General features: G+C 36.7%; 3 protein-coding genes and 1 non-coding gene across 4 annotated transcripts; 2 read left to right on the top strand and 2 right to left on the bottom strand.

Annotated features, from left to right (window-relative positions):
* Positions 1–1558: 1558 nt before the first annotated feature.
* On the bottom strand, positions 1559–1630 carry TRNAG-UCC (transfer RNA glycine (anticodon UCC)). The gene has a single exon. It is a non-coding gene; the product is annotated as a tRNA-Gly (tRNA).
* A 96-nt stretch (positions 1631–1726) lies between these two features.
* LOC110762973 (Lipase/lipooxygenase, PLAT/LH2 family protein) lies at positions 1727–4270 on the top strand. Its single transcript, XM_021965703.2, has 3 exons — positions 1727–1951; positions 2787–3158; positions 3381–4270. Exons 1-3 carry the CDS (start codon positions 1789–1791, stop codon positions 4085–4087), a joined length of 1242 nt encoding a protein of 413 aa, XP_021821395.1. The 5' UTR covers positions 1727–1788; the 3' UTR covers positions 4088–4270.
* Positions 4271–5881: 1611 nt separating this feature from the next.
* On the top strand, positions 5882–8047 carry LOC110762993 (phytoene synthase 2, chloroplastic-like). Its single transcript, XM_021965726.2, has 6 exons — positions 5882–6250; positions 6368–6418; positions 6563–6735; positions 6838–7073; positions 7168–7360; positions 7679–8047. The coding sequence occupies exons 1-6, from the start codon at positions 5920–5922 to the stop codon at positions 7829–7831; spliced, it is 1137 nt and encodes a 378-aa protein (XP_021821418.2). The 5' UTR covers positions 5882–5919; the 3' UTR covers positions 7832–8047.
* Positions 8048–8278: 231 nt separating this feature from the next.
* Positions 8279–14710, bottom strand: LOC110762974 (serine/threonine-protein phosphatase PP2A-2 catalytic subunit). Its single transcript, XM_021965704.2, has 11 exons — positions 14371–14710; positions 12957–13013; positions 12318–12401; positions 11972–12043; positions 11320–11391; positions 11110–11150; positions 10241–10307; positions 9325–9516; positions 9119–9208; positions 8918–9025; positions 8279–8793 (listed from the first exon to the last, which is right to left on the bottom strand). Exons 1-11 carry the CDS (start codon positions 14455–14457, stop codon positions 8728–8730), a joined length of 936 nt encoding a protein of 311 aa, XP_021821396.1. The 5' UTR covers positions 14458–14710; the 3' UTR covers positions 8279–8727.
* Positions 14711–19758: the final 5048 nt, after the last annotated feature.

Here is a 19758-nt window from a genome sequence, read left to right as displayed (position 1 = left end):
CCCGATTTGCCACTGTTATCAGCTTTCGCTGTTGCTGGTATGCTTCTGATGTTTGATGTCGCGAGGATTCCACATTTATCCAAATGATCCCAAATTTGGATATGTTACAGTAGACGTTCTAATGCAAAACTTTTATGAAGAAAGACAATTCATTAGAGCATTGTAATTAGGCCCGAATTGGGCCCGAATTGCTGCTATAAGCTTTTTGCTGGCGCTGTGCATCTGGTGTTTTCAGCTCTTAGGACTCCACATTTGTCCAAATAAACCCAAATTTGGATATGTTGCAGTAGACGTAGAGATGAACAACTTTCGAGGAGGATGAAACTTGATTTGAGCGCTGAATTTGAATTTTGGGCCCACTCCATCTGACTGCAGCAATGCATGTCTAGCCATATTTTGGCCACTTTGATGTCCATGGAAAATTATCTACCATTTTAGGCAAAAATCCAATTTTTGGTACAAACAAAGATCTATCTCTATAAACACAAAGCTTCTTCATATCTTATCTCTCAATAATAAAACTCGTTCAAGCTAGCAAATTAATGTGACTATGTAAAGTTCTCTTGATAAAGAAGCTGAAATTACATCTGTCAAATTACCAAGAACAGAGCTATACCATACCAATCTCTGCTTGAACACCGTTTTATGATTATTGTATACATGTCTCGTTCAGTTGCTTGCACTCTAAGAATCAAATTGACCTAATTGATCTCTAAGAAGTATCACTTGCACCCCCCCCGGGTCTGGCCAACTCTGGCACCAAAGATTCATACCAAGATTCTAAAACTATCTTCTTCTTCTTTTTGGTCGAAGCAAACCCCTAAAGGGGTAGAGAACAGTACAAACAGAGCCGAGCAAAAGCATCAGCCAGGAAACTAACAGAACAAGCAGGAACAAATCTAGCTAAAACCAGTACAGTATAGCATGAAGATCATGTTCCTGAGCCAAAAACTAAACCGTCAAAAGCCAACAAAAAGGCATGTAGCCCACATAAAGGCATATAGCCCACAAAGAGGCATTACGCCCACATTCAACATAACATACGTAAAATAAAACACCGTAAACCTAGCCGCCACAACCAAAGAGAACCTCCAAGCCGCCACCACCAGCAAAGAGAGATTCCACGACTGTAGATAGACAAACCACCAATCACCACCATGAAGAACCGAACACCCGTAGGTCAGCAAACCAAGCCAAACATCCCTCAAAACATAGCCCCCCGAGATTCACTAACAGATCTAGAGTTAACCCAACCAATACATCCAAAGGACAGCAGCCAACAAATAGAGAATGAGAAAACCCATTCCACAGCCAAGAGGGAAAGAACCAAGAACCTGGAAGGAGGTGGTGCAAGCACCCGAGCTGGATGTGATCAGAGCTTGCTTAGATGTGTATCAATTCCCCCACAACACCCATCAACCAAAACAATGTAGACAAATACCTGATGATCAGTAATCATTTACCTATGTTAGGAAAAAATAGTACAAAACAATTTGGACAACGTGGTTGTTTTGTGTATTTCACTTAAGAATAAGATGTTCAAAATAAAAAGAAAAAATGCGTCTGCCGGGAGTCGAACCCGGGTCTATTGCTTGGAAGGCAATTATCCTAACCGTTGGACTACAAACGCAGATGATATCAAAGCATCTAGAATACATTTATAACTGAAAAGCAGAATGCCAGGAAAAAGAAAAAAAAAAGAAATTTTATGATGCTGCCTAGTGCCACAGAGAGTCTATACAAACTCTATTTCATTATGTGTCTCGGCGTGTATCTGAAACTGCAGCAATGGAGTCCATTTCTCTGACGCATGCAATCTCTGCAACAAATCACAGCTTTCGATGGAGAAGAAAAAGGAACCCAGAAAAGCCATTTCACACGCAAAGGTTTCACCTTCACAAACCAACTGGGCGACTTCAGAAAATCCATTCCAAACACTCGGATTTCCAAGGTACGCCCATCCAATCCCTTGCCACTTGCTTGGGATTCCTTCATTTGAAGAAAGATAACTTCTTTATTTGGTGTCTGAGAAAACCCAGGAAAAAGTTATGAAGAAGGATTGAAAAAACCCTTCTATATTCTGCTCTGTTGCTTTTTGGCACTGGCGCTAATAATTTCTTTGCGTTTTTCGAATTTAAAGACAAAGATAGTTGAAAGCTTATGTGCCATGATTTTATTATTATGATTTTGGCCTGCTCTTTAAGTAATTTACCCCTTCTGTCAGACGTGTACTCATCATTTCAAAACTTTCAACTAGCATATTTTATTTTCTTAGGAAGCTGAATCATATATATAAGCGTTTGTCTGTGTGTGTGTGTGTGTGTGTGTGTGTGTGTGTGAGAGAGAGAGAGAGAGAGAGAGAGAGAGAGAGAGAGAGAGAGAGATTAATCATAGGATAATAATTAACTCAAAGCTGGTTTCATTTTGGTTGTATCAAATCCATTACAAATAGAAGTTTGAATTATTGAATGCCTGTGAAATTTTGAAGTAATTAACTTTCGTCAAATATGTACCTATCTTTGGTTTTTCAAATAATCAAATGACATTGGAGGAGAGGGAATACAAACTTGGTACCTCGGATGGATGTAGGTTTGTAAGCTACTTGCTCCCACTATGGACAGGTTTCATGAATACAAGTGGCAAGTTTCATGTATGTAGGCATAAATGTTGTAAATTTCTCACCAGTGTGGCCGGCTAACTGCATACATCGTTTGTTTTCTATATGTTTCCACATTAGATTCTATTAATTTTTCAGTAAGCTAAAAGTTCTCCCTTTTTTTCTTTAGATTTAAAGGGCTATGCAAAGCCTTCACGTCTCTTGCCAGCTACAGAAGTGAAAGTCTGCACAGATAACTCAGTGGTAAAGGCTTTCTCATCTTTAAGTGATGATGGATCTCAGTCTCTATATAAAGTTAAGTTAGGTACTAGTAATGTTTATGGCTCAAGTCTCTCTGACTTGAATGCTGGAATCCTCCTGTGCGTGATAGACGAAAACGGTGACTCCATATTACAGAGGATGCCCTCAAGTTTGATAACAGATCATTCTACAGAGTCAGAGGATGGCATACTTCATTTTCAACGAGGTTCTGTTGATGAGTTCATCTTTGAGGGACCTAAACTTGGAAAAGTTGAAGCCGTTTGGATCAGTCTTGAATCAGGTAGTCTTTACTAGAATTAGTTTAGCATCTGGAGGCCAAGTATAAGGCTATAAGCTGCTGAACACTTTATAATAGCAGATTCACTATTTGTAGTCCTGTCTCTATATATATGCCTACTAGTTGAATTTCTGTAGAATCAGAAAGTGTGAGCTTAAAAAACTGGCTTTACCCATGTTTGACCAAATCATGCTAACAATTGTTCTTTAAACTCTCCAAGGTCAGGCCAATGGAGGTTAGGAAGTGTGAGCTTGACCGTTATTTGTGGGCAACAAAGTTCTTTGGAGGAAAAAGATGGAGAAAAACTTCAGTATATTGGTTTCAATTACAAATTTGAGGTTGATGATATCTTGCTGGGGGAGGGAAGTGATAGTTCCATGGTGGAACTTAGACCTTGCCTTGTCACCAAGCTATCTGGGGTTGACCCTTTCACCATCTTCAATAAAAGCATCCCTGAATCAACTATGCTTGTGGGCCGTGGGATATCAAACGAGGAAACCATGAGAGAATATGAAGATTTGAAGTTATCTTTGCTACTTTATGATGCCATGCTGATCTTTGTTGGTACATCAGTCGCATCCTTCTCAGTGGGGGAAGATGTGAGTTTTGCGTTTTTAACTGGTGGCATTGGCGGCTTCTTGTATCTGCTGCTACTGCAACGGTCTGTTGATGGATTACCTGCTCCAGAATTGACTTCCGGTAACACAGGAAGGTCCAACCAAATCTTTGGAGGATCAAAGGGCCGAATATTTGGCCTTGCATTGGCAATTGGTTTTGCTTTATTCACAGTGAAGTATGGCTCGGGGGATGCCCCCATGGAATTCACACCTAAGGAACTCATGGCTGGGATGATCGGATTTCTTGCATGTAAAGTTGCTGTGGTGTTGGCAGCAGTTAAGCCCATGCGAATTAGTCTAAAGATAAACGAGTGATATATCATCTCTGTTTCCACTTTGAGGAAGAACGAGAGGTGAAAAGATTTACAAACTTGTATAGGACCTTCAATGGAGACAATCCAGCTGTATTGTATATTTTAGGAAAAAGAGCTGCAGATTATTACACTCAAGTTACACATCATTAAAGTTAATAGAACCAAAATTGTTCTGTTCTTAGAATTCCCTGTTGAACTCTTTTTTTACCCACTTGTTTTCATCTGGCCAACGTTAAGTTGCTCGATCGGTACATCAAATATAAAAACAAACTTGTTTCTTCTGACAAAAGAAGTGAAAACATGTATGGAAACACGTTGTTCTCCATGTCAATATTAAGTTAATAAAGATGCACATGCATGGAAGATGTGTTCCATTTGTCAAAGATTGCATTATTTTTTTAACATAGTTATTTTATATGTTACTTCATCAGCATACAACAGCGCTGTTATGCATCAACTTCTTGCTTTAATTTATCTTCATTGTGTCCCCTCCTCTCCACCCCCAGAAAATTCTGGATCAGCTCATGCCATTTCATGAGCAAATAATACTTTGATATTGGACAGATTTGAGATCCAACATTATTTTATATATGATCTTTCCAAATTCCAATATATGTGCTCCCCAAAAAGAATACATATTGTTGTGGAACCTTTGCTGCCATGGCCATGACAGCAAGGCCAGCCCATGGTTGTTCCCCCCTCCTCTAGCTAGCAAAAAATTATTAGTGCTCTGTTTCAGTTGTCAACAAAAGTGGAGAAAAATTGAATGCTAGATTTGAAATATGAAAATATTATGTATCTGTTTTGCAACGACTTTGAAATGAAAGCCCTGCATCTTGACTTCTGAAATCCTAAGATGATCTGCAATTCAATCTTCCCCAATGCAAAGTTATAAGTGTTATATCTCATGTCAATAACTGGCGAAAAGAAAGAACTACATGGTCAATTTTGTCACTTCTCCACTATTTTTTTTTTTGGCCAAGTTAAGAGGGGGGAACTCACACACACGCGTACCATGAGAGTTCGAATCCAGGACCACTTGGAGCACACCAAAGCCCGGGCCAATCCAATTAACACCCCATTGGCCAAACCTATCATTGTTTTTTAGCTCCAATGTCAGGAGGTGTTTAGCCCTTATAATTAAGTATTTTCCACGCCTACTTTAGCATAATTTTCATACAAAATGACAACAATTTAATCTGTTTCATCATTGTTTTTTACACATGTTTATTTAACTAGTGTGGGAATCTCTTCCACATAAGCACCCTAAATCTAAACATCACTCCAGGACAAAACACCAAAAAAAGCACCAAGGAGATTAAAGGGGTATCTTATGCTGATGAAGATTCTATTATGAGATTACACAACAAGACAGTCTGCAACAATGCTTGGGTAGATAAGCTTAAAGACAACACTTCCACTTTGTAAAACACGTCACTTCCTCACACCCAACAAGGTTTTTGTATTCAAGTTATGTTTGTTAGTTGACACTGTATTATCTACCATAAGTTTTTATTTTAAACCAGAAAGAAGTAAAGCTTATCAGAAACATATTTTGGCCTTTCAAAATTAACATATAAAAAAAAGTAACATTTGTAAATAAATTGAGGTAAAAAAGTCTTGAACATAATATCCAAGGCCGTTGCACTAGTGGGCCAGACCTGCATAACAGTCAACAAAGTACATCCAAATCTCCTAGCTACAGTAGGATACCACATGAAAGAGAGAGGTATTTAAATGCAGAGGAGGTGTTCATATATTGTCATTTCATATTTTCAATCTTTCTTTGTAGAACATTTTTTTTTTGGGGTAAAGAAGTAAAAGAATTGCCAAATGTGTTCAACATTTTCCCTTGCAGCAAAGACTTACATTGGAGAGAGCAATGGAAATTTTCGACATCGAAAATCCATGGTCACAGCAACAAGAGCTGAAGTGATTACAGCTCCCAAGCAAAGAAGCAGACCTGTTTTTCCTGAGTTATCAATACAAGGCATTCCTATTGCTGATTTACATGTACAAGAAATTGTTCAAAGGCAGTCTCAGACTTATAGCATGGACAGAGAAGGCGGCCGCAGAAAGCCACAGTTCTGTCCTAGTTTTCTTGAAGAAGCATATGATAGGTGCAGGAACATTTGTGCAGAATATGCCAAGACATTCTATCTAGGTCCAACTTCATTACCCTTCTTTTTTCCTCCCAACAAATTTTTTAAACTGCATTCTAATTAGTGATCACTTTTTTCATGAATATGAGATTCAATTCTGGTGCACTCTCTTGATGCAGGCACTTTACTAATGACAGAGGAGCGTCAAAAGGCAATATGGGCAATCTATGGTAAGAATTATAACTTCAAGTTCATATATAGTAGCAAGTGTTGGAAGAAAAATCATGTTCATAAATCAAGATAAAAGGGGAAGTTAATATGTTTGTAATGTAAATAAGCAACTATAAGTTTAATCTTTTGGAAATGGAATGCAGTTTGGTGTAGAAGAACAGATGAACTGGTGGATGGCCCCAATTCTGTCTACATGAGCTCTGAAGTTCTTGATAGATGGGAAGAGAGGCTGCAAGACATTTTTGAAGGACGGCCTTACGACATGCTAGATGCTGCATTAACACACACAGTTTTCAGTTTCCCCTTAGACATCAAGGTGGGTGCATAGAGAATATCCCATTAAATTCATGAAAATGATTCCTTGTAAAATTGGTGGCAGCCATTTTCATCTGATAGAATATCCTTGTTGTGACCAAAGCCTTTCAGGGACATGATCGAGGGTATGAGAATGGACACAAGAAAATGTCGCTACCAGAATTTTCAAGAGCTTTATCTTTACTGCTACTACGTGGCAGGGACGGTCGGCCTAATGAGTGTTCCTGTAATGGGAATTGCACCAGATTCTCTGATTTCTGCTCAAAGCACATATGATGCTGCACTAAATTTGGGCATAGGAAATCAACTCACAAACATCCTTAGAGATGTTGGGGAGGAGTAGGTTTCTTTAACATGTACTAATTGATCATTTTCAGTTTCTTCATTCACTTTGTCTCTCTGATCAATTTTTTCTGTTGTTCTTTTGTTCTAGTGCTATGAGAGGGAGAGTTTATCTTCCCCAAGATGAGCTAGCACAGTTCGGGTTAGGCGATAACGATGTTTTCTCAAGAAAGGTGACTAATCAGTGGAGAGAGTTCATGAAAGAACAGATTACAAGAGCAAGGTTCTATTTCAACCTGGCAGAGGAGGGAGCTTCTCAGCTTGACAAGGCTAGCCGTTGGCCGGTATATACCTCCTCCTTCCATAATTATATTATTTTAATCATCTTGCGTAGCAGTTGAAGGTTGAATTCAATTACCTAGAACCAAGGTGTGGATCATTTCAGAGACTAGAAAACAAACCATTCCACTTAAAAGAAAACATCAACTAATAGAATACACAAACACAAACAACAAAAACGAATGTGTTGTTGTTTTGCCTGTTTGACGTTTATATATGCTGCTTTCAACTTGTGTGGGTTGCAAAACATAGTGTATCCATCAACAAAGAAAAGTTTATTATTCTGATGATGATGATGATGATGATGTACTTTTGTTTTGCAGGTATGGTCATCACTATTGATTTATCGTAACATCTTGGATGCGATCGAGGATAACGATTACGATAACTTGACAAAGAGAGCATATGTAAGGAGAGCTAAGAAACTTCTCATGTTGCCTCTGGCATACTCAAGATCTCTGTCAACACGTAGCTAGCTCTCTCAGCAGCACAAGAACGTAACAAGTACAAAATCGTTTTGATAAAGAAATATGTTTTGCGTGTAACAGAGCTCTGTGTAAATTCTGTACATGTTTACTGTTTAAAGATGTTAACACATTCCTTATTAATGTTAGCACATCTATCTCATTTTCAACTTTATAATTGTTATTTTACTCTATCTATATCTAATGGAAAGCACATCTTTAATGGGCAACAAGATTAAGATGCTTGTAGTGGTCCAAATGGCGGTCCTAAGGCAGACAATTCAGAATCTTAAATGGAGTAGGCCAGACTGGCTCAAAAAATACGAGGTGTTGGTATGATACAATACTGAAAGTGGAACAAACTGCCACATGCAATTGAACTTGAGAAAAGTGAAATGTAATGGTTTGTGTGAAAGAGAAAAATGGGAGAAAACTGCCAGACTATAAATTGAATTAGACTATGGGAAAAAAAATTAAAATTAAAAAATAAACCTATTGGAGAACATTGTATTCATTACTAAGGGGAAAAAATAATAAAAGCACCCATTATAGGAAGTGAGCTCATCATCCCTCTACAGATCACCAACCCCCAAAAATACCATCCTTCTACAGAAAAATTAATTTTTTTTTAAAAAAAAAAGTAGAGAAGAAAAATCAGAACAGACGATGCCACATTGTTTGCTGGAAATGGTACATATGCTGCAACAGTGTCGCCACCTCGGATGCTTCCTTTTGCAGAGACTCGAGCACAATCCAAGGAACCCTCACCTGCCAATCTTACACGATTTTCCGCAACCGACCACCACTATTGTGAAACTATAATCTTAGAGTTAACTAGAGCCCTCGATACATAAACCTTCTACCAGGCAACCACAGCAGGTAATTCAGCAACTGATTTGGCAGTTTCTTTATAGGAAGTAATCAGGTGTTCTTCGGGTCACATCTGGCTCTCCCCTCCTTGGAGCTGGCTCAAACTGTAATACATCAACCCCAATGTTTAATCATTCTATAAATTATAACATATCATTTATATTCTAGTGTCAGAGTTTGTGAGTGTGGATAGGGGGCAGAGAGGGGAGGGAGAAAAGAGGGACTAACCTGAATGAATGTGTGACCTTTGCAGTCATCGACTTCAAGGATGGATGCCATATTTCCACAGCGATAACAATAGTTGGGTGCACTAAATATAGTGACGACTTTTTGTTCCTGCCATAAAATAAACAAACTAATTACACAAACTTTCCTTCTCAAAATAAACCATCAGCCAATACAACCACAAAATTAGGGTAAAATACTCACATGACCCCAGTTATATCCTTCCATGACCAGCTGATGTGCTCTAGCAATCAACTTTAAGTTATTTGTGTGATTGAACTGCTCAGATATGTCCTGTTAAAGCGACAAAAGGAAGCAGATCAGCAAAGTCCGGCGGGACTGTAGAGGGCCGGTCAACTGAATTTCAAACCATCAACCCCAATAAGGAAAAAAATGAGCAGATAAACTACCTGGCCAAAAGTATATCCAGCACCCCTGGGAGAGATACCCCAACCACAGCGATCATCAGGGTCAGACCATAGAAGATCGCACATGGGACCCTCGTGAGGAACCTCTTGTACACGGTCAAAATTACGTATATTATCAAGGGTTTCAATGGATGGAGACAGTCCACCATGCAGGCAGAAAATTTCAGATTCAACCTTTAACCAAATAAAAGAAAATATGTCAATATATGGGAAACTAATTAAACTATTTACCCGCACCTAAGTTTATCAACAAAAAATATATAATGAACGATTTCCTTAACTTCTTAACAGTATAAAAAATAAAATTATTGTGTACAAGAATAGATGGCAAACGTAGCCTAATTATCAACATGGTTGCCAATAGATTGGGGGTAAAACTCTACATATACATAAATCATTCTAACAAGTTGTTGATAAATTAAATTGTGAAGTATAAGCTTTCAAATTCAGCAACATGCAAAGAAACCAGACCGCAAACAAATAAAATCAACTTCTAACCATTGCAAAGTAATTTTCGACCATTGCAAAGCGACTAACGCCTACAACAGCTACGGCCACATTATTAAGGGTTGTGTCACAGGCTAGATTTGGTGATATACAAAATATGGCACAAAAGATGCAAAGTAGTTCAACGTGACAAGTTGTGGTAAAAGTAATAGCAGTTTGCACTCAAGCTGATGTTGCAACATGGTTGACAAAGGTAAGAAATTAGAAAATGCATTAGAGGGACTCTTGCAATTGAACTGGTAGCAATGAAATAGAAGGTTTCACCCAAAAATGAAAATCTTCAACCAATAAAAATAACAAGAATGTTCACGGTTGTGTACTGCTAACCTAAACAACTGACCTACATTGACCATTTAAGCGTCATAAATATGTCATGTATAACTATACTAACCAATGCTGTCAGAGGGAAATAGTCAAATAAATCTGTAAAGATCTTCCAAACATTGGCATTACCATACCTGCAAATAGAAGAAGAACGGGTTACCTTCACAAGCTTGACAAATAAGATACATACAATTGAGAAGGACAAGGGAAGTGTGAAGCAGAAAAATGCACACTAGTTGACTGATCAACAGTCAACTTCAAAGGCATAAGAGATTAATCCGGAGCAACAGTAAGTTAAATTTTTTTAAGGTAATGTACATCTAAAATATTATTGAATTCATACACTGCAAAAACTGATTCATATTATAGAGTTTTAATAACTTTCAAGTATATTCAACTTGACACGATACACCTGAATCAGTAAAAGAGTATGATCATGAAGAAATCAATAATAAGCATACTGAAAAGCCAGCCCATAAATGCGAATATGATAAGTGAACAATATGATATATGGTTGATTATGGAAATGAAAAGAAGCACAGAAAGGCTAGAGAGCACAAATTAGCATGATAGCAATTTCAGCTATGAACATACTATATGAAGATGAGTTCACCGGTATATATACTACGTGCCTGCATATACATACACAAAACAGGGCTTACCAGTCACTGAAACAACCCTTGGTTAAAAACTAAAGGGCAATCTCGTCATAAAATAATTTAAGTTTTGCTTCCCTTAATCCACACTGACTTCTAAAGTATAATGAAAATTTTCCAAACAAAAGTACATGAAAAAGAACACCTTTACATGTATATACTTTTTAGACCTGAACCTAGGCGAATGGAAAACAGAGTCCTTGGAGAAGTCACAAACCATACAAATATCTCAATTGTATCAAAATTGACCCCACAAAACAAGAGATGTTAAGAAACTCACTTCCGTAGGCACTCATCATAAAAACCATAAACTTGAGTAATCTGCATGGGGAAACATAAAGCCATAATCAACATGCACAGTTCCCTTCGGAAAATGAGAATCCTATTTTGATAAATTAAAAACCAAGCATGTAAATCCTACCAAACTGATATGAACAATAATGCCATATTTAATGCAGGGAGAGAAAAAGAGACAGAAGAGAAAGTATACCTGACGGCTTTCATGATTTCCTCTTAGGATAGTAATACGTTGAGGATAACGCACCTTCAAGGCAACCAAGAGCTGAATAAAAAGATAAAGAAGTTATGATAGACATAAACAGATGTGAAAAAGCAAGATGACACATCGTTGAAAATGGAAATTCCCATTATAAGAACATTATGTTTCTTAAGTGCAATCCAATTCAAGTCCAGTCTCATTGTCTTTATATGTATTACACACTTTTCCAGTCCCCCTGAAACATATAAACTAGGGTGTTCATAGATCGAGACAAAACAGGTTTGGAGTATTTTTCTATCCGACCCAACCTTCTGTCAAGTTTTAAACCATACAAACCAAAATGGAGGACAATGATCTTGACATGTTCAAACTTGGAATCCAGGAAGCTCTGAAGTATAAGGCTACTAACGCAACACATAGCTCATGCTCAACATATATCCAACTCTCCTAAAGTAAAATTTGAAGGTCTTAATAACTGTAATTTAATTTGTTATAGTGAACAAAACCACAAAAATTTAACCAAATTCTTGTCCAAGAGTTTCCAAAATATCTTCATATGTTAGTGCCAACATGAGGAGAACCCCAAAATTACAACTAAACTTATTGAATGATAAAAAGCAGAAATAAAAACACTAATACTTACTGTCACTGTTTCAACTGAATAATAGCCACGATCCACATAATCTCCCATAAACAAATAATTCGTATCTGGACACTACAAACAGAAAACATCACACATAAAGATCAGTCAGATAACAATACAAGGCTGATTATCCCTCACGCTTACACTTACACTTGATTCACTGCTTCTCAGTGAACCTCATAAACACTTTTAGAGTCAATGAAATAGACTAATCACAAAATATATCATTACAAACTCATACGTACAGAAATTACAGAACATATGATTCTTAAAATCATAACACTTCCATTAAAAAGTCCAGAACTTACATTAAGTAGAACTAAATAGCTCAAATCAGAACAAATACCTTTCCTCCAATGCGGAAAAGCTCCGCAAGATCATGGAATTGTCCATGAATATCACCACAAATAGTTACAGGGCTTTTCACAGGCTGCAACACATAAAAACCAAAATGATTATTTGTACCTCAAAACATGTCAATATTATTATAAGCTCAAAACCTGTATGATGTAATAAAAAGAAAGATGTGAATGAACCGCCAAAATGCAAAAGAGAGAAAAGAAAGAAAGGAAATACAGTTATCTTTAACACAATACCCTTTTATTATAACAAATAAAACCTAACTATTCTGCTAAGGATTCACATCAATAAAATTAATTAAAACCTTTTATTCCAAAACTGTTCAGCTTTTGAATCTCTCCCTCCAAATTCCTCCCTTTCTTTCCTTAACAAACTCACCATCAAAGGACAAGTATAACTCCTCCTCACCAAAACCCCGTTCTCACCATTTACTTGCTATTCATGCAAACCTTGATAACAACACATAAGGGTATCTCTCATATCAAACCCCCGAACAAAATGTACTTGTGACTTGTTACGTGCATGATTTAAGCAACTTAATGCATAAGTTAACAATATTAATCAATATTCTTCAGGGAAATTATACACATGGAATTAAAATTAATGAATTCACTAAAAGGCCCACCTGGACATTGCTTTCTTCCATTAATATCTCCTTGGCCTTCTCACAGAGCCCCCTTACCTATATTAAACAAATCAAGTTGACAATTACTTTAGAACATTGAAGGATGAAGAGGCCTATATGCTTAAAGAAACTCCAAAAACACAATAATAAGATAAGGTCTTTCAACAAATATTAAGCTGGACAACTGAGCAAGCAATAAAGAGAATTGTTGTCCACTAAGATAACTATCACAATGCTCCGGCAAAACCAAAAATGAAAGCTTAAATATAAACAATCTAATCTAATGGAGGGTGGTGAAAATTATCTTTATCCAAACTTACAAAACATGTGCATGACATTAAAACAGATATAAGCTCCTGAAAGTAATAGGCAGTCCTCATGAAGATGGTATCACTGTCATCACACACTAACAAATAAAGCAAATAAGACTGGTGTAACATGAAAAATAGCCAATGTTCTGAAATCCAAGAAGCAATCCAACAATCTATGCAAGCATATACCCACACAGCCCTCCCTTCCTCCCTCCCCAAGAAAACTGGGTAAATCAATGGTTATATGCATGGATGCATAGATATATTACTTTAAAATTCCTAACTAAAAGCAGAAAAAAAATACAAATAGCATGTACATTATCTAGCAAAGGTGTATAGCTTTTCCTCCAAGTATGCAATAGAAACTTAGGAGGTTTAAAACAATTGATCTCAGTAGTTTCTGAAATGAGGAAGATGTCATTATAGCTCCTGAACAATTTGTTACAATATTTTATGTAACAAACACTGTAACCATTTAGCCAAAACCATACTCAGCATATTGCACTCCAAGAAGCCTTTGTTAATCATAAATCCGTAAAGGTTTCTAAATCTGTTGAAAGATTCGGATTTGAAGGCCTTGACACTCAATTTTTATTTTCCTGTTCATGAACCCATGTGCTGAAACGCTATCACGGGAAAGGGGATCTGACCCACATTGCCGACAAAGAACCCAAGTCTAACAGCAGAATAAATCAGTGCGACCAAGAATTTCATCCATTTCTTTAGACTATCCATTTCGGTAGCAAATCTTATATTAGGGAAAATACATATCAGTGAATAAGCAAAACCTCCAATGGATCCCCAAGATATAAGGAATCACAGCCCTAGATCGGTCCCAAGAGAACCCTAGTTGAGCTAAATTCAAAGATCACGCCCAAAGTTGCAAACAAAGAAATGCACGAGATTTCTCGATCTGGCCCACTCAAGCCTTAACATTTCAGAATCCGATCCGTCTCATTTTCCAAAATTTAGCACAAAATCCCCGCACAATAACATTCAAATCAATATATATATATATATATATATATATAGAAAGAAAGAAAAGAACAGAAATGGCAACGGACTGAAATGATGAATATAGTGAATAGCAATAACGGAGGTACCTCTGGTTCGGACAAGGGCTTGCACTGCATGAGCTGGGCAATCTGCTCATCCAGGTTCCCATGTGAGTTCGAAGGGACCGCATCCATCCTGTTCCTCCTTCACTTCCTCTTCCTGGAAACGCACCGTTTTTCACAGATCAAGATGCCCTCCGAATCCCAAACCCTGGATCTGTAGAAAACCCTAGATTTCTCCTCTTCTTCTTCTTCTTCGTTTTCTTCTTCGAACTTCCCAGAGAGAGAGAGAGAGAGAGAGAGAGAGCGGTGGTGGAGAAACCAAGGCTTTTTAGTTCTTTTGAATTTTTCTTTCTTTTTCTTTTTTCACTCTCTGGCACTCTCTTTTTGGATTTAATTTATATTTATATTTATATTTATATTTTGGTCTTGGGAGTTTAAAACGATAAATGGGATTGTAGATGTGCTACGCGCGTGGGATGATTGGACCAATGCATGGGCTTTGCCCCGCCGAGCGTGTGGGAGTTTTGATTGGGTGGGTTTGAAGGGTGCGTGAGAGAGACAAGGTTTATTTGTGTGGTGTTATTTAAGATTGTGGATCAACGCGAGTGTAAGATGTTTTTTCAACAAAGGGTTAATGACATAAATGGTCCCCAAATTATTGCTCCAATATCATTTTGGTTCATCGACTAAAATTTTCAATTCAAACGTCCTTAAATTTTTTGTTTTTGTACCAAGATGGTCCATTCGTCAAAGTCTGTTTATTATTCCGTGAAATCCAAGGACAAAACTGTATTTTTAGGTGAGTATCCTCCTGAGCACCATTGGAACCACAGCTTCGTCCAACAGTGAGGCGGCGAAAGGTTGAAGGAGGTGACTGGTGCCGAGGGGTTGGGGTTGGGGTTGGGGAGCTACGGGGGATGGGGATTGAGGGATTCGGCGCATCTTGAGCACCAAAACGACATAAAGCCTAAACTTGCCGAATTGCTAACAGTGAATCTTGCAACAATTTAGTGGCAGTTGGGAGGGAGGAGGAAGAAGAAGAAAATGGGAGTTTTGGGGACCAAAATGATACTTGAGCAATAGTTGGGGGACCATTGAAATCAATAACTCGGGAGTTTTGTGTTAACTTCTCAAAAAGTTGTATATACCCTTCAAAACTCAGTCGTGTGGCCATCACGTGATCAGAAGTCACGAAATCTATAACGAATGGACCATCTTGGTACAAAATAAAAAGTTTAAGGACGTTTGAATTGAAAATTTTAGTTTGTGGACCAAAATGATACTGGGGCAATAGTTTGGGGATCATTTAGGGAGTAATTTTTGGGTGTTCCCGGTACACCACGTGGCTAGTGTACCATTCAATAGACGGAAGACATATGAAATATTTCCAATGCAGTCCGCCACATGTCATAAAAAGAAATGCAGTAAGTTGGATAATAATTTCACATGTTATATGTTTATTGGATGGTACACCAGACACGTGATGTACCTGGAACATTTAAAAATTTCTCCCATTTAGGTCATTAACCCTTCAACAAATAATAACAAATCAACACTCATATTCAAACTTTCAATCCAACCAAATTACAAAGGGTGCCTAGTCATCGAAACAAAACAACTTTAAACTCCAAAATACAAAAGGTGCCTCGCATAAATAAAAAAATACGAACGGTGCCCTAGTCATCGAAACAAAACAACTTAAATCATCACACACATTATCGATGTGAGTTAGGTTGGTTGGCTAAAGTAGTGTGTCGGTCTCATTACACCCAACTTTGAGTCCTTATTTTTGTAAATTATAATAATTTACACTATCACTTGTGCAAAAAATAAAAAAACCAAATTCTTCATAGTTTCTTGAATGGAATTGTTAGGAACCTTATAGTGGAATAGATTGACTAATTGAGAGTAATTTAGATTATCATTTGTGTCAACAAACAAAAAAATTAACATGTATTGACAAGTTTTGTATGGTTTAGGGGAAAATTAGCTTTAAAAAAAGTATTTGTTGTAAATTGACATTATTAATTTCATAAAATACTTAATAAATATGATTTATTTATTTATTTTAAATGTGTGGACTTTAATTTTCGTTTGTATAGCTAATTACTTAATATTTTTAATTAAGTAATATCTTAGTTTTATTTCATTAATATAATTAGTAATTAGCTTTTAGTTTTTATTTCTTTAGTGATTAATTAGTATTTAAATATTTAATTAGTTTCATAAATTACTTAATAATTAATAATTAATTATTTTGAATTATTTTGTGCACTTGAAAAATTAGTTTTCATTTCCAAAGTTATTTTAAAAATAGTTTCGATTATTTAAAAATCCTATAAAATTATTTTAAGTACCCAAAAATATTTTTATTTTAATTTTAGTATTCCAAAATTGGATTTTAGCCTCCAAACCCTAAATCTGAGTCTCGAACCAAAAACCCTAGTTTCCGAACTTGTTCCAAAGTTGTTCTCAAGCCTCGAACCCTAACCACCCCCCCCCCCCCCCCACGGCCGCAACGAAAATTCATCGCAACAGGTCTAGGTTAGGTCCGGTTACATCCTACTAACCCAAGATTGAGATCGAAACCTTAATCATAAAGTCCTAGATCGAGTTACGTGAGTATCCAAGCCTAATCAAATCTTAATGGCCCTATAATAGGTTTATAAGTTTTTTATTATACCAAAAATGGATTTTAGCCTCCAAACCCTAAATCCAAGTCTCGAACCAAAAACCCTAGCTTTTGAACTTGTTCCAAAATCGTTCTCAAGCCTCGAACCGTAACCATAAGCCTATTATAGGGCACTTATGACTCGATTAGGCTTGGATACTCCCATAACTCGACCTTGGGATTTATGATTAGGGTTTCGACCTCAGTATAGTGTTAGTACAACGTAACCAGACATAACCCTAGTTAGTTGACTACGTATTAAGGTAGATTTTAACAAGTGGTTTGTTGTCGAAATCCCCAAAAATATTTCACCAGGAAAGATCTATTGGGACACACATTTGCCAAGATGTCAAAGTTCATCGGGATATAAAAAGTTCAATGGGGTAGGTCTATCGTGACAAAAGTCGTTGATATATTTTCATTTTGACGAAATTTCGCTGAGATAGCTCTAGGTTAGGTCCAATTACGTCGTGCGAACCCAAGATTGAAAAACTTAATTGTAAAGCCCTAGGTCGAGTTATGTGAATATCCAAGCCTAATCGAGTCATAAGTGCCCTATAATAGGTGTAGGTTTGGGTTCGAGGCATTCCACATCATACTTTTTTAATTTAAGTTAAAAATTACTATATATATATGGTTTGTTTTGACATTTACTTTCAATACTATTTACAATTATTCTCTTTTATATAGTTGGTGTAACTAAATTAAATTTTAGCTCACACAATTGCAAAGGTATTGAGTATTACATTTCCCTACCATTGGGTAAGTGATTCAAAAATAGTTTTTCTTTTTAACATTTTTAAATTAATAAAATCCAGCAAATATAAGAAAAAAAGTGTATGGTAGATTAAAAAAAACTACGTTTTGTTACATGATTCTAAACTATTCAAAGAATTGTGCTTTCTACAATATCCAAAGTTCTACGCTGGAGTTATAAGTATTGTATACCTAAGTTTTTGCATTTCCCAAGAATGTAAGACTCAAAATTCTAACATATGATCCCAACATAGGACCTCAACCTAAACTTATGATGTAAACAAGAGACTATAGCCCTAGGTTGATTTTACTTTTGCCATGCTTAAGATCCATCTTGATATGTTAATTCGAGACCCAAGATCTTAGTATGAAACTTGAACTCCAAATTTACTAGACCCATGACACACACCATAAACCATGGTTTGAGAAAATGATTATATAAGTATGCTAGTGTTAGGGTTTGGGAGGAAAATGTCACAAGGAATACACATGGTACAAGTTTAAGGTCAGTTTGATATTAAGGGAACCCAAAGAATTTAAACTATAGCCAAACAAACAAGTCAGTCCGATTTGGTATGAGTCAATTAAAAGAATCACTTATTTTTCACTAAAAATTGAATCAATTGGTTCACTAACTCTTATGACGATCCCTACATTTGACTTGAGATTCAAAACTAAATTGAAAAATCGTGACTCAAATTAAGGACGTCAAATCCAAGAGCCCTATATCATTTACCCGAGACCTTGAGATTGAGACTCGAACTCTAAGACATGCACTCGTATACTAGTGCCAACTATATTTTTCACAATGCATGAAGTTTCAAAAACAATTTCATATTTATCCTTATACACGTTTTCAAATATTAGAAATACTAACAACACAATCTAGCTGCTTGGAAATGATTATATGGGTTTTGAAACATGTTGTTAATTATGAAACAAATGACTTTTTATTTTTATAATTGAAGATGTCTTAGTTTCATTCAACAATAATCTAAATGGTTATTTTATGTTGCTTACATGAGATGGAATCAAATGTTGCACATATTCCAGAGAGAGAGAGAAAGCTTCATATCTGAGGGGGTTTTCTCCTCAGATCCTCGAAGTTCTCCCCTCGGATTCTCGAAGTTCTCCGACTTTTGGCATATCTATGCCGATATAGTCTTCCTTTGGCAAATATATTGTCCATGCAACGAATATGGGTTAGCTTTGAATGTGCCTCATCTTGCGAGGTTGGTCTTTGAGGTGTTGTTGCTTGGTCACGATAGATATACTGTTGATTGGCACATTGGGGCCATGGAGTGAGTGACTAGGTGATGCTCTCTATGTCATGTCTCAGAGGAAGATTAACGGTGTTTGTTCTTCCTTTTGTCGGTGTTGTTTTAGATTTTAGTCTTGGTCTTTTTTGGTCAATAAAGTCCAGAAACTCTATGAGTTGTCTGTGTTTTTTTTCTTCTCTCATAATTCCATAAACTTAGTTGAGTTTGATGAGTGGTCTTAGTCTCTTTATGAGAGTTGTGTTGGTTAACGAACAGTTATGTGTTTGATGTCATCAGACTAGATTCGGGGAAACTATGGCGATAGAAAGAGGTTATATAAAAGTTATTTTCGAGAGTGATTCCCTCCATATCGTTTCAGCTTTTCGACTAGCTCAAGTCATTGGGGAAGTTTTTACCGAAGTGTGCCATATTGTTGTTGGGATGGCTCCTTCATCCTTTGTACTCTTTTTTCCTATTGGTCTAATAAAATTATATTGCATTTTTATCAAAAGAACGCTACACATATTCTAATCCTAATTCATTATCCCACTGTTTTCACACCTCATGTTAGCCCCAAATACTTATCCAAATTGACTTTGAATTTGGTTTGATATTTGGAATTACAAAGGCTTATATATAATTTCCCATGTAATTAAAGATTCACTAAGAATTTACGGCGCAGTAACTCAGGCAAGTTACCGTAATTTGGGGTGGATGAAAATAGAATGCATAGATAGATATTCGGTA

This window comes from Prunus avium, chromosome 6 (genome assembly GCF_965620075.1).
Source record: "Prunus avium chromosome 6, drPruAviu1.hap1.1, whole genome shotgun sequence".
Taxonomy (NCBI): Eukaryota; Viridiplantae; Streptophyta; class Magnoliopsida; order Rosales; family Rosaceae; genus Prunus; species Prunus avium.
This window is presented reverse-complemented; position numbering and strand designations above follow the sequence as displayed.

Excerpts from the sequence above, each read along its gene's own strand:
- LOC110762973 (XM_021965703.2), top strand. The coding sequence starts at position 1,789 with ATGGAGTCCATTTCTCTGACGCATGCAATCTCTGCAACAAATCACAGC. Across the intron at positions 1,952-2,786 it reads CAAACACTCGGATTTCCAAG|ATTTAAAGGGCTATGCAAAG; the intron begins GTACGCCCATCC and ends TTTTTTCTTTAG. Across the intron at positions 3,159-3,380 it reads TTGGATCAGTCTTGAATCAG|GCCAATGGAGGTTAGGAAGT; the intron begins GTAGTCTTTACT and ends CTCCAAGGTCAG.
- LOC110762993 (XM_021965726.2), top strand. The coding sequence starts at position 5,920 with ATGTGTTCAACATTTTCCCTTGCAGCAAAGACTTACATTGGAGAGAGC. Across the intron at positions 6,419-6,562 it reads GGCAATATGGGCAATCTATG|TTTGGTGTAGAAGAACAGAT; the intron begins GTAAGAATTATA and ends AATGGAATGCAG. Across the intron at positions 7,361-7,678 it reads ACAAGGCTAGCCGTTGGCCG|GTATGGTCATCACTATTGAT; the intron begins GTATATACCTCC and ends TTTGTTTTGCAG.
- LOC110762974 (XM_021965704.2), bottom strand. The coding sequence starts at position 14,457 with ATGGATGCGGTCCCTTCGAACTCACATGGGAACCTGGATGAGCAGATT. Across the intron at positions 10,308-11,109 it reads TATGATGAGTGCCTACGGAA|GTATGGTAATGCCAATGTTT; the intron begins GTGAGTTTCTTA and ends TTCTATTTGCAG. Across the intron at positions 9,026-9,118 it reads AAGGATATAACTGGGGTCAT|GAACAAAAAGTCGTCACTAT; the intron begins GTGAGTATTTTA and ends ATTTTATGGCAG.